Source organism: Podarcis filfolensis (genome assembly GCF_964270895.1).
Source record: "Podarcis filfolensis genome assembly, chromosome: W".
Lineage (NCBI taxonomy): Eukaryota > Metazoa > Chordata > Lepidosauria > Squamata > Lacertidae > Podarcis > Podarcis filfolensis.
Window position 1 is genome coordinate 25,678,234 of NC_139619.1, and position 13,898 is coordinate 25,692,131.

The window sequence follows — 13,898 nt, forward strand, 5'->3', positions numbered from 1 at the left end:
CTGCATATTGGCATTGGAAAGCTCTTGTTTCCTGCGCCTAATAGCGGCTACACAGAATTTGGCAACATTGATCGTAATTTCAGGAACCTTATCTTCTACCAAGGTACCAACCTTATCTTCTACCAACCTTATCTTCTATCTTCTACTGTAATTCTTACATTAGTATAAAGTGATTTCACCAAAGGAATTATTTCAATATTTCACATTAGTTAAGATACAAGGGGTGTGTCAAATACACAAATGAGAAACCCTTGCTATAATAACCTAACCTAGATTACACACAACAGTTTTAAGAAAGGATCTTTTAAGAGATCTATATCTGTAACGTGTTATTTTAAAAAGTAACACACTTGCAGCAGCATCTCACAGCCTTCACTTAGAGCGGATCCACTCTGTGAGCGCCCCTGCAAATGGCCAGCAGAAATCATGAAGCGTCTTCCTAGGAAGACCTAACTCTCCCATTTAAGTTGACGAGGCACCTCTTGGTTTCGTCCGAGACAGAAGGTTCAAGTAAGACTACGCTGGGATGGCTTTTCTGGGAGCATGTCGATCAAGTGCTGGAGGTCCACACATGCATCTGTTTTGCTAGCTGGTGCACATAACCAATGTCAGGTCTCTGGTCAGGATCTGGGTATATGCACATGCTGACCAGCTCTCGCAACTGCAAGGGGGAAAACAAGAGGACCGTGAGACACACCCTGCCGCCCATCACCATGCGCACCTGCCTGGTGGTGCAAGAGGGGGCCATTCCCATTTGAAGGCACCCAAAGCCTTCCACTGCCAGCCTATGAATAAAGTATTCTAACATCCTTGAGTTCTAGAGTAGAACTTGATCAGCTCCATGGATTTTAAGACAGTTTAAAGACAAAATATATGCATGCACACGCACTCACAGATGCTCAAGTTAGAGAGTAGCACACTTGACTGGGGATACCAACATTTTAGATGCAGGTTTCAAAATTCCCACACTCACTGTTCAATACTTATTAGTCCAACCTCACCTCCATTTCCCTCTCTAATGGGCCTGGGCATACCATCAGAAAATGGCTCAGGCATTCAGGTTTTGCAGTAGTTGACAGTATTGGAAAATATCCTATGAAAGAAGTATATATCTACCGGGAGAGGTCAATGTGAAAGCCCTCATTAGCAATAATTGCCATTTCATTAATATTCTGTGTTTGGTGGTGAAGAGAATGGCATGTTGAGGTTCTGGCTCGAGAGGAAGCCGAGCCAGGACCTAATGAATATTTAGCTAACCTTCCTGTATGTACAACTGGAATAGCTGGGTATATGCCAAACTCAGAGCAGCCCCCCCTCCCCGATGTTGATGGAATCCCAACCAACCAACAATGCCAATGGCCAGGGATGTTGACAACTGTAGTCCTAGAAGGCACCAAGCTATGGCAGTGAAACCCACCTGAAAGTGAGAATGAATTACAATGCAGAAGTAATTATTCAGGAGGGTGAAGCAGCCTAATGGAATCTCACATAGACATCTCACTTGCATACCAGAGGACGGGGTAGATAGAGAAGTCTACAGATAATCTCACTGAGCCAGTCCCTGGCGGTGGAGGCTGTGTAGAGCACAGGAGAATGAATCACTCTTGCAGGCGCTCCTCCCTATATCAAAGCTTTTTGCTTGTTAGCTTAGAGCCAGGCTATGCTGGCTGGGACTGATGAGAGTTACAGTTCAAGACATCTGGAGGGCATCAAGTTGGCAAAGGTTGAATCAGACTGGATATCCTGACAGCGAAGTGTAGAAAACAGCTCCAGTTCCCACCCCTTTTCACTTTGCATTTGAAAGACGAGCGTTTAATTGCACAGCCCCTGAAAGCAGCTTAGACACCCTATGGCAAGAGAGGGAGGGAGGGAGGGAGGGAGGGAGGGAGGGAGAGAGAGAGAGAGAGAGAGAGAGAGAGAGAGAGAGAAAGAGAGAAAGAAAGAAAGAAAGAAAAAGAAAGAAAGAAAGAAAGAAAGAAAGAAAGAAAGAAAGAAAGAAAGAAAGAAAGAGAGAGCCTCTGAACTTCTCGCATCCTGCCAGTAGCAACAGACTCAGTCCATCCCACAATCAGGCCCCATGCATCAGACAGAGATCCACGCAGGAGTAAAAAGGGCGGTTTCCAGCCAGGAAGAGGGTCAATTGAAGATGGTTTCTGATGGTTGCAGAATGCCTTCTGTACTTTTGTCAAATGCAAACCAGTCATGAGACTTTCTACAATACTGAAAGAGAATAACCAAGCGCCTCCCCCTCCCCCGTCTGCATGTCCTCAAAGGAAGCCATTCATGTAACTAGGAAGGGAGAAACTGCTGGCATGGAAGGAGTTTTGTCAGGAATTAAGGAGCCACTCCAGACAGGGCTGCCTTGTCTTGTTCTGCTCCGCTCATCCAACGTATCGCCTGAAAGGTAGGTCACCTGCACCACTGCCCCTCACAAAGACAAGACCCTATAGCCACCGCCAAATATCACTTCCCAGTCTCCTCTGCCTCTTCTTCAGCAAGGCACCACAACTTCACAGCACAGACTCCCCCCATGAAGCATTTTCCTGGCCCACACAGACTGAATCATTATGGAGTGCCAACTCAGTACTCCAGAGACTAAATGTTTACTGACATGGCTAGGAATGTGTGTAGGGGGGTGTGTGTGTGTGTGTGTGTGTGTGTGTGTGTACTGGTGCAGTTTCACACAACGACAATTCACCCAGTGTGCTGGCCTGTTGCATGCAAATGCACCATCTGGAACGGAGTTCTCTGGGACCTGCCACTTTTATTTGAGCTCTCAACCATCCTCCTTGCGCTGAATTGTATCACTAGACTGCACACTCTCTTTAGCACTGCCAGAGGGAGGCAAACCGACAGTAATTGGAAAGACAGGAAACATATCTGTCAACTTGCACTAATTCCTGCTGCCAGAAGGCAGATTCCAAGAAGCTGGAGCAGCAGCAAGGCAAAGGGGAAGACAATGAACCTGGCTGGGCCACAGGAGTGGTCTGCAAGAAGGAATTGTGCTCAAGCAGCCAGAAAGTTGCCAGGAGGGGCCGGCATGGCTGCATCAACACTCCTGCGCATCAGCAATCTAACACCGGGAAGGGGAGAGGAAATGCAGGCACTTGTCCAAAGTAGGACCACCAGCAGCCAGGGTCATTTAGCATAAGCCTTCCAGTGTGGAAAGAGATGTGCATGACCAGTTTCCTCAGAGAGGCAGCCAAGGAGCTGCGTATGACAGCCGGGGTGGAAACTCTGTGCCAAAAAATGCCACAGCCTACAACTTGGACACTGTCCAAGACCTGGGCCAATGTGCATATTGATGTTCCTTCTGTTCTGAAGAGGAGGACACAGCACTGGAACCTCCTCTCCTTGCCTACTGGAAACCCTGCTCAGGCACACTCTGCCCCCAGCTCCTCCCAGTTTCTGTATTAGCAAAAGGGTCAGCCTTCCAGCTAAGCAATACTCCTGACTTAGCAGCCAAGAGAAGCAGTGCAAATAACTGCAAATTTTGCAACAAGCTGATTGGAATGCTCAAGTTACAGATAGGTAGCCGTGTTGGTCTGCCATAGTCAAAACAAAAAATTTTTTTCCTTCCAGTAGCACCTTAAAGACCAACTAAGTTAGTTCTTGGTGTGAGCTTTCGTGTGCATGCACACTTCTTCAGAAGAAGTGTGCATGCACACGAAAGCTCACACCAAGAACTAACTTAGTTGGTCTTTAAGGTGCTACTGGAAGGAAAAAAATTTTTTGTTTTGGAATGCTCAAGACTGCCTGCTCCTGGTGCAAAGCCTGCCACAACTCATTTCACCCCACACCTCCACATCAAACTCTCAGCAACCTATACACAAGATCCCAGTGCATTCATGGTGATCTGCTTTTTACACACTCAGAGAAAAAAACTTGCTGGAAGACTGGTCACTTTGCTACCCATAAAGTGTGTGTGTGTGTGTGTGTGTGTGTGTGTGTGTGAGAGAGAGAGAGAGAGAGAGAGAGAGAAAGAGAAATTCAGAGCTTGTTCCTTGTGCCCCTTCTCTGGCATTTATGCCCACCTCCACTTCCATTGCCAAACAAGCAGGTTCACATTTCCTTAAAATTTTAATCAAGACTACAGAAGCTATTGGTGTGCAGGAGGCAGCAGACTTCTGAAAGCACACTTGGCACCTGTGCTTGATGAGTGGACATTCAACAAGCAGGTCTTTCATCTGCCCTGATTTCATCACTTGCTTTCCAACTCCAAAGGGTTAATATATTTGTTTAAAAGCTGCAGAGGCGCACAAACACCTATCTGACTACAGAATGTATGGTGAATATGTGTGTGGTGATGCACTGCTGCTGTTGTGGTGAGTGTTAGGTTTCTGTTGTGCCACTGTGCAGTTTTTGGAGTCACAAGACTCTATTGACATTCCAGACTGCTGGAAGTCTCACTGGAGACGGGAGACAGATGTTGATGTTACTGGTTTCCTGTTTCTTTGTTCCTGTTGTTTCTCTCTCACAGAGAGAGCAGTCGCATATTCTTTTCTCTCCTGCGTAGTTAGGAATAAACGTAGCAATGTAGCACATTTCTAGGCTCCTTCTGCTGTTTGGATACTCTGCGTAATGGGGGAGCGTGCCTAAGCCTCATCAAAGACTTAGGTCGTTAATCAACGTCGGAGGAGAGCCTAGATGGATTCCGAAGAACGGCGAAGAGGAGAGCCATTACAGCTCGGTCGTACGGAACCTCCGACAGATCAAACAACAGAGGAGCTTCCCGTCCTTGCACCGCAGTACAAAGGCATGTGGATTTTTTTGCCCTCCTACTGGACACTTCAAGTACGTGGGTTGCATAAAACGTAGTAATTTCTAATGTGGCTATTGCAGTAAAGTGATTCTTTTCAGTGTGTGGGTGCCAATACAGCTCCTTGCCAAGGGTGCAGGGGACCCTAGGTATGCCTCTGGGAAACTGGCAGGAAGGAACACTGTTGACGAACCTCTCCCACGAGGTGCTCCTTCCATTCATTCTTAAAACACTGCATTTCACAAATGATAAAGCTCAAAGCTTATGCTGAGATCCCCTGAGGGCTATACTTGGTCTAAAGTGGTCCAGCATTTGACAGGCTAGTTTTTAGCAGATGCCATGGGGCAACTTGCAGCACATTTTAGCCCAGTCACACGATGCTGTGCACTAGAGAAGGAAAACCAAGCTTTAGGCATCAAGGTGCTGCTCATCCTGCTGCCTCAGCACTGCTCTGCTTTTCCTGAGCATCTCACTTGCTGCTTTATGGTATCTGATTAGAAAAAGTATCTGAATATGCAGCTGTGTAAGCAGGAAGGCATTTCTCCCTTCTGAAAAGGCTTTGAGGATGTGCCAAGGCAGTTGCCTGAAGATGCTCCAATCTTGTTGGAAAACAAAACCCCTAGGTGGTTGTCACCAATGGAAGCCAAGGAAGTGAAAAAACTTAATATGGAATCCAAATGGCCAAAATATTGGGAAATTATAGAACATGAGGAGGGAAAAGTGAAATAGCAGAGTTATGAGAAATTGAAGTCCAAAGTAAGAGACTGGCTTCATTATTACCAGATAAATGAAGTTTTCAAATTGGACAGGAAAATTGGCTTCCAGGTGGAGAGGTCAAAATTAGAAACAGAGCTATTGGAACCCAATACTAAGAATCTGTCAAGAATGTATAACTTGCTGTTGAAATGGAATACACAGGATGAGACGGTTAAATCAGCTATGATTAAATGGGCACAAGACATTGGGCATGACATTATGTTTGCTGACTGGGAACAGTTATGGACTACCGGTATAAAGTTTACGGCATGTAATGCCTTAAGAGAGAACATTGAAAATGATCTATAGGTGGTACATGACCCCAGTCAAGCTTGCAAAAATCTATCATACACCCAATAATAAATGTTGGAAATGTAAGGAAACTGAAGGTACTTTCTACCACCTTTGGTGGACGTGCCCAAGGATCAAGGTCTTCTGGGAAATGATTTATAATGAAATGAAAAAAGTGCTTAAATGCACATTCGTGAAGAAACCAGAAGCCTTCCTCCTGGGCATGGTAGGCCAATTGGTGTCAAGGAAAGATAGGACGTTTTTTATGTATGCTACAACAGCAGCAAGAGTACTCTTAGCAAAGTACTGGAAGACACAAGAGCTACCCACACTGGAAGAATGGCAGACCAAGGTGATAGACTATATGGGACTGGCTGAGATGACTGGCAGAATCCGTGACCAAGGGAAAGAGACGGTGGAAGAAGATTGGAAGAAATTTAAAGTTTATCTTAAGAACTGTTGTAAAATTAATGAGTGTTAAAATGTCTTGGGTAATGCAAAATAGAATTGCAGTGACAAACAATTGGATATGAGAAAAAAGATTTAAAGAAAGTGTTATAAGTAATTGAAATTAGGGGTTGCTGGAAAGATTTAAAACAGGGATGCAGAAAGGGGAGGTATGGGGAAGTCGTTGAAAGAAGGTTTAAGGAAAAAAGGTTAAGAAATTATACGTGTTTATATGTTTGTTTGTTTATGTATTGTGTTGTATTGTCTTTTAATAAGTGTTGAAAAACCAATAAAAATTTTATATAAAAAAAGAAGATGCTCCAATCTTGAGCTCCCTGCCATTTGTGTGTGTGTGTGGGGGGGGGATGTCGGAACCTGCATTTGACTGAGCTCCTCCGAGCTCCTCTGGAATTGCCTGCGACGTGATTAATGACCTGAGCCTCTAATAAGGCTCCAGGCACATTCCCCATTACGCAGCGTTTCAAAGCAGCATGAGGAAGGACGAGATAGTATGAGCTACATCCCCAGGTTTTATTTTCTAGGCTACGCAGACAGAAAAGAAATACATCCTCGCTCTGTGAAAGCAGAGAGCAACTGGAACAAACAAAGGAACAGGAAACCAGTAACGCCACATCCATCTCCTGTCTTCTGTGAGACTTCCAACAGTATGGAATCCCAGGAATGTAAACAGAGTCTTGTGACTCCAAAGCACTGCACAGTGGCAACACACAGAAACCAACAGGGTGTGCCTTCCATTCAGGGCCCAAGAGACTGTACAGCTGAAGTTACCTTGTCAGAATAATGTTCGGTTGGAAGAGGGGGGTAATCACACTGCTCTATCTTTTGGCAGAGCGAAAACAGGTTCATTTTATCACCATAGAAGGGTCTCTGGAGACCTGCCATCTAGAAAGAAAATATTGGAAAATGAGTGACACAGGAGAAATGTTCAGGGAGAACCAACTGAAGTTCGCATGGGTCTGCTGCTTGGCAGTTGTACCCAAGTTGGTTGTGACCATTTCCACAAGCACAACTTGGAAACTTGCCAATAAACGGTTGGCTCTTCCAGGAGGTTCTAAGGACTAAACCATTACAAATGAACTTCTTGAGGTGTCCTTGGCTACTCCCCAGCATTGCATTGGGATGGGCCATTGCTACCTTTACCTCCTACTAGCTCCCCATCCTTCAACCAACCAAGGTCATGAAGCAGGAACAGTACAAAACCCACAGCGCCATCCGGAAGGGGGGGCCACCAGGGGGCGCATTGGAAGATGGCTGACAATAACATCTCTCCGACCCACACGAGGTAATTAAGAGGCTGATATGGGAGTATGCAGCCTCCCTTGCCCCCCAAGGGAATGGGGGCACTGCCTTGCCTGCTGTGTCCATAATTCACCCCCGGATTCGAAAGAAGGGGGTGAGGGCACTAGGCACGAAGCCCTCGGTTGGGTCTGGCTCTCCCGGACGCTGTCTCTGATCGCGCACTGGTTTGCATCAGCTCGAAATATATAATTGGAAAAGAAGCAAATGCACATATTTCAAGTGAAGATCGGGAGTAAAGACTGCTAACTAAAGGGATCTCTGTGATGTGGAGCGACGGGCTGGATTCAATAATAAATCAAGAAGTCGTCTCATCAAAGGATCAGTATGTCGGAGCGAGACTGAAAAGGGGGGGGACTTTTCTTTTTTTGTCTTATGTGAGTACCCAATAACCCTCCCTCCTAAGAAAGAATTGTTGCAAATTACTGATTTCAAGTAGGAGGATTAAGAACTGTGTGGAAATTAACTACTAATCAAAGATATGGCTTGTGGAACATCGAGAAAAGAAAGAAGGTTCTCTGTGACGCAGTTAGAAAAAGAGGCTGTTATGGCAGATCTGTCCGCAGAAGGAGGGGGAGGAGGACTATGGCTTGTAACTATATCGGAATGTGAGTTCGGCCTGGCAGGGCCCCCTGAAAAACAATTATGAGAGCGGCAGGTCTGTGGAAAACAGAACAGACTGTGGGAATTGTTTTGTACGGAGTGTTGAAATGATGTCTGTTTATATTGATATGGCTCTTGGACGAACGTAAAAGCCACACAGGATATAACAATGTTTGTTTTCAACCCGCTTGTGGAAACTATCAGAGATCACAAAGAAAGGAATATATGATAACAACAAAGAGGAAATATATGAGGAAAACAACAAAGAGAAGATTGAATAGAACTGTGACTATTATTTGGACAGAACTATGTCATCAAAGCAGCAGCAAGAGAGATCTTTGGATCCTGTTCGAAGCTGGAAATATGGGTACCCCCAACAAAAATTTAAAAATTCCTGGCTATGTAATTTGGAATTGATGTGATTTGGAATTAATGTGATCTGATTGGCCTGTTAATAAAAATTATTTTCAAAAAAAACAAAAAAACCCCACAGTGCCATCCAAAAAGCAGGGAGGACAACTAGTCGTTTTCTAGTGAAAACTATTTACCTCCAGCAGCTGTCCCCTCTTCAGAGAGCTGGATCTGCAGCCACTCTGTTCTCGAGACAGAGACCACCACTGGCTCTGACAAGCAGGAAAAGGTCCTGCGGCTGCCGTCTCACAACAGAGCATCCTGGTAGGGTAGCTCATGCTCAGCCAGATGCCATCAACTATGACTGCCTCCCATAACATCTTTCTGGCTCTGACATTACAAATAACATTTTTCCCACCTCTATGTGCACCTTCCTCCAAATTGCTTCATATGCAGACTTTGTAAGTATCTCTGAGCCACAGGTTTGGTCTGAGAAGAGCAAGTGCAAACTTTACTGCCAATGGTAAAGACTCATGCTTCATGCTGATGGAAACATTTTGTGTTTGATTCATTCAAAGGGCAAATTATTGTTACGAAAAAGGAGCAATGCTGCAGCTGAGTGCTCCAGATGGCTGGAAAGCCAAACAGGATGTTGATGTTTTGGGACTGTACCGTGGGAACAAAGGGACAGTCTATTCTGTGCACTGAGCACCGGATGTTAGCTCAGAGTGTCACATGACCCTGTACTGGAAGTACATGGGAGGAGTTATTCTCTCTCTGCTGTTGATGTTGAGAGAGTGCAGACACGTTTTCTCTGTACTGCTGGAAAGACAGAAATAAAGGCATGTAAATACATTTCTGTCTGTCTCTCTCCCCTCCCTGGGAATGAGGGGGGAGGAATGGTGTGTTCTTCTCACGTTTGAGGAGAATCGCCGAAAGAGATCTAGCCTTGTCTTGCCGGGAGCCGAGACGGGGGAGATCAACAAGGAATCCAAGCCGGGCACCTGGAGAGTGGCCAATTCCTCTGACTAAGGCTTGAATTCCGACAACTGGTAGCAGAGGATGGTGGTTATCTGATCCATGGGAATCAGCATGAGAGGTGAGAGGTTGATGGATCGTGAACCATCCTCTGCTACCAACTTGGATTCAAAAATGGATTCCAAGGAGGGGGGAGGCTTACCTTGTCCACCTCCCCTGAGTGCCGTGGTTCTGGATGAACACGACCGGCTTGCTGCACTGCAAGAAAAGGACAGGGGGAGGGAGGAACGGAGTTCTAATTCCCCCACTGATGTTGCTACTGGAGAGACTGCTGTAGCTTTGAACGTTGTCCGATGTTACAATTGTGGACAGGCTGGGCATCTTCAGCGGAACTGCAAGAAGCCACGCCAGCCTAAAGGAGCTAAGGGCCGCTCAGCAAAGCCTGAGGCAGCAGGCAAAGGTCATACCAAGTCTTCGGTGAAACCTGCAAAGGCCATGATGGCGAAAGGAACCACGCCAGATGTTGAACACTCGTTTGTAATCGAAAAGGGCTGAAACTGTCCTATGATGCTGAGAGCTGCAAGATCTTCAAAGATGGAGAGTTGTATCTTTCTGCCAGAGAGAAAGATGGACTGTATTTGTTGACTTATGAGCAAAGTGATTACATGGAATGTAATTCTGAGTCTAACTTGATTTCTCTTGCAGGTGTGACCAAAACGAGCGCCGAGAAGAAGGCCAGGGTCGACAGAGCGTTTCAGCGGGTGTATGCTGATGTGATTGGTCCTCTAGAACCATCTAGAGGCAATGCAAGATTTTATCTTGTGTGTGTGGATCATTTCTCTAACTTTGTCTGGATTTATGTGTTACAGAGGCCACAGGAAGCCTTGAAAAGGTTTCAGGAGTTTTGTGGCAAGGTTAAAAATATGCATGATGCTAACATTGATTGTCTTTTGACAGATGAGAAGCAAATTTTTCTTTTACAGGATTTTCAGGAGTTCCTGCAGAAGAAAGGGATAAGACACAAGGTTGCTGTTTCAGCAGAAGCGTGGAACAGGGGTGTCTGTGTACAGGTGAACAAAGAATTGCAAAAGGGGATGAATGCGCAATTGCTTAGTTCACATCTGCCACATGAGTTCTGGGCGGAGTCGCTAATGTCGTATTGTTATACGTGGTTGAGAAAGGTTTCAAAAGAGTTGGGAAGTTCTCCTTTTGAGAAACTGTTCCATAGAAAACCTTCTGTTGCCCATTTCAAGGTTTTTGGGTCTCATGTGAGGACAGAAGCTCCAGGTGGAGTAAAGAATGCCAGAGGCATTTTTGTGGGATATGAAAAGGGTCTCTACAGAGTAATTTTGTCTGAATCTGGTCAGGTGATTCTCACAAAATTTCTAGAGAGTGCTCCTGAACAGGAGAGAGTGATAGTACACACATTTCCCACAGAGGACGATTCAGATGATGATGATGATTTTACAGATTACAGTGGTACTGAGAGCGACAGTGATAGCTCAGAGAGCTCAGTTGTCACAGTCATTGAGAGGAAATCTCACACAATGGATAGACCTTCACAGGTGAAGGATGAACCACTGTTTACTATTGGAACTGGTTCTCCTAAGAGTCCTGAGACTGAACCAGTGAGCAGAGAGGATCAGCACCTCATACGCAGGTCTGAGAGAGTTACAAAGGGTGAACCACCCAAAAGGTACTCAAAAGAGTTTGCTAACTTAGCTGTTGCATGTGTTGCTGTTGTACACAACCGAGGACAGGTTGGAGCTGTGTCTAAGTCAGAGACAAAGACACAACAAAGAGTTGCTAGCCAAGGTAATGCAGATGCACTCATTCCTTGGAAGCCAGAAAACCAGAGAGGTACACTGGGGAAACCAGTGGTGAGGAGTTCCAAGGGTGGAACTGTAACAACAGGGGAGTGTTATGTGTATAACAACTGTTTGTTTTCTTCTCTGGATCACGCTTTGCTTCCCGCAACACGCATTGATTCTTTTGGGGGAGGATGTTACGAAAAAGGAGCAATGCTGCAGCTGAGTGCTCCAGATGGCTGGAAAGCCAAACAGGATGTTGATGTTTTGGGACTGTACCGTGGGAACAAAGGGACAGTCTATTCTTTGCACTGAGCACCGGATGTTAGCTCAGAGTGTCACATGACCCTGTACTGGAAGTACATGGGAGGAGTTATTCTCTCTCTGCTGTTGATGTTGAGAGAGTGCAGACACGTTTTCTCTGTACTGCTGGAAAGACAGAAATAAAGGCATGTAAATACATTTCTGTCTGTCTCTCTCCCCTCCCTGGGAATGAGGGGGGAGGAATGGTGTGTTCTTCTCACGTTTGAGGAGGATCGCCGAAAGAGATCTAGCCTTGTCTTGCCGGGAGCCGAGACGGGGGAGATCAACAAGGAATCCAAGCCGGGCACCTGGAGAGTGGCCAATTCCTCTGACTAAGGCTTGAATTCCGACAATTATAACCTTGTTTACTGTACAGAGAGATCCAGCTTCTTACATAACAGCCCTGTCACTTTTTTGGTCCATTTGGTTGCAGAAGAGACACTTGCACACGTGAAACATTTTATGCAGGCTTGGCAGAAATGTAATGCAGCATTGCAAGTATCTGCTGGACAGCCAATCCCGCAGCCCTTATACATTCAAAGCAATTTATAACTTACAACATCAGATATGGCAGAGGATAATCCAGCTGGATATTTTGTTAATTCACCCTCAGCAGCTTTTAAAAATTCTGGGGTTGCTTCTTTCATTCACAAACCCAACCACTAAAAACAAGCAGTGTGGCTGACTGTAAACACACGCAGAAGAGTCAAGCAACAAGGCTAATGGCATGAAAGGGCCTTTCAAAACAAACAAATAATGGGTTGCATCCAACTAAGCCCTACTCAAGAGTCAACCCATTGGAATTAATGAATCCAAGTTAACCATGCTCATCAACTTCAATAGGTCAACTCTGAGTAGGACTAGCATTACATACAGCCCCATGTCTCTTCAGTCAAATCCTGCTTCCTATTTGAAACTCTTTCCCAACCCCAAAAAATATGTAAATTCTAGAAGTTGACCTGAACTTCAGCAGGACAGAAAAGCAGCTCAGCCATTTGCTCAACTTCACGAAAGTACAAAAGCAGCAATAAGAAGCCACTGTGCACCCCACTACCTTTTCTTCTTCAGGCATGGGAGCAAGCAAATACACACGCACACACACAACGTGGGCCCAACAACACGCTCAGCAGAAGCATGAGGCCAGCCCCATTCGCCTCCATCTCCAGGAAGAGAGCCAAACACACACACACACCCCGCTCCCCATTTACATCCGGCTCTAATAAGGTTGGTCTTCAAAGCGAGTGCCGCCAGCGAGTGGCACAGAGGCTCGGCAAGCGAGAGCGGCGTCACCTCAGCATGCGGCCCCCATGGAGCCCCAGCTGCTTATTAATCCATAATGCAATTCAAGGGCTCCCTGGCACTCACGCTGTCACAAGCTGCCCCTCCACAATGAAATAATCCTCCTCCTAATGAAGCACTATTGGATAATTGTGGATATTATCTACTCTGGTTAGAAGATCTTTTAAAAACCATTTTGCCGCATGCTACGGCAGATCGGCAAAGCCACCGTTCTTTTTATTTGTGTTTGCGGAGCCTCAGCTCTGAGCCACTGTTTTAATAGGGAGGGTCTATTTGAAAAGTGTTAAGTCTTTTGCTCATTATCATGCACAGGGGGTAGCGACCTAAAGAAATCTGCCTCTTGGCAGGCGATCAGCAATCTCCCAGCAAAGGTTGTTGTGGTTGTGGTTGTTGTTGTTTTTAATGCAGTGAGGAGGAGGAGGGAGAAGTTACTCCAAGGCACTTCTCACTCATTTTATACTTTTATAAAAAATATTGAGAACACAGACAAATTACCAATATCCATTTGGGCAGTTTAGAAATTTGGCAGTGAGGCAGAGGTCCCTTGATTTATCCATTAAGAAAAGGTGCCCAAATCAAACTGGATTTCCATGATATTAAAACTTTGTTTCCTCAACAGCACAGCTTTAGTCACGGGCCTGACTTCTGCTTAATACACCCTTCCATGTGTGTGTGTGGGGGGGGAGGCACCCACCCCAGGGATGTGTTGGGAATGGGGAGTCAGCCATTGACTCCACTGAGGCCCACTGAACACAGGCAGCTCTCCAACCCCTCCAGTGCAGACTAGCTATTCAAAACCCCTTTGCCCAAACAGGGGCCTGCACCAAATCCCCAGCCAGCCCCACTTTATGTGGGGATCGTATCCTGAGAGATGGCTGCAGTGGCAAATCTGAAAACACAACCGCAAGACTCCCAGCAGTTCTAGTCAGCCCTGTTTCCCCATTCTTGTCATCTACGGACAAGGGCAGCCTATCTGAGGCACTGAG

General features: G+C 45.8%; 1 protein-coding gene across 1 annotated transcript in view; it reads right to left on the bottom strand.

Annotated features, from left to right (window-relative positions):
- Nucleotides 1-287: 287 nt before the first annotated feature.
- The window catches only part of LOC310753860 (serine/threonine-protein kinase Nek6), an 87,778-nt gene continuing 74,167 nt past the window's right edge, over nt 288-13,898 (bottom strand). Inside the window, exons 4-5 of the mRNA XM_083595230.1 lie at nt 7,043-7,156; nt 288-661 (exon numbers count right to left, since the gene is read on the bottom strand). Coding sequence (XP_083451356.1) covers nt 551-661; nt 7,043-7,156 — 225 coding nt within the window. The 3' untranslated portion in view covers nt 288-550. The remainder of the gene's footprint in view (nt 662-7,042; nt 7,157-13,898) is intronic.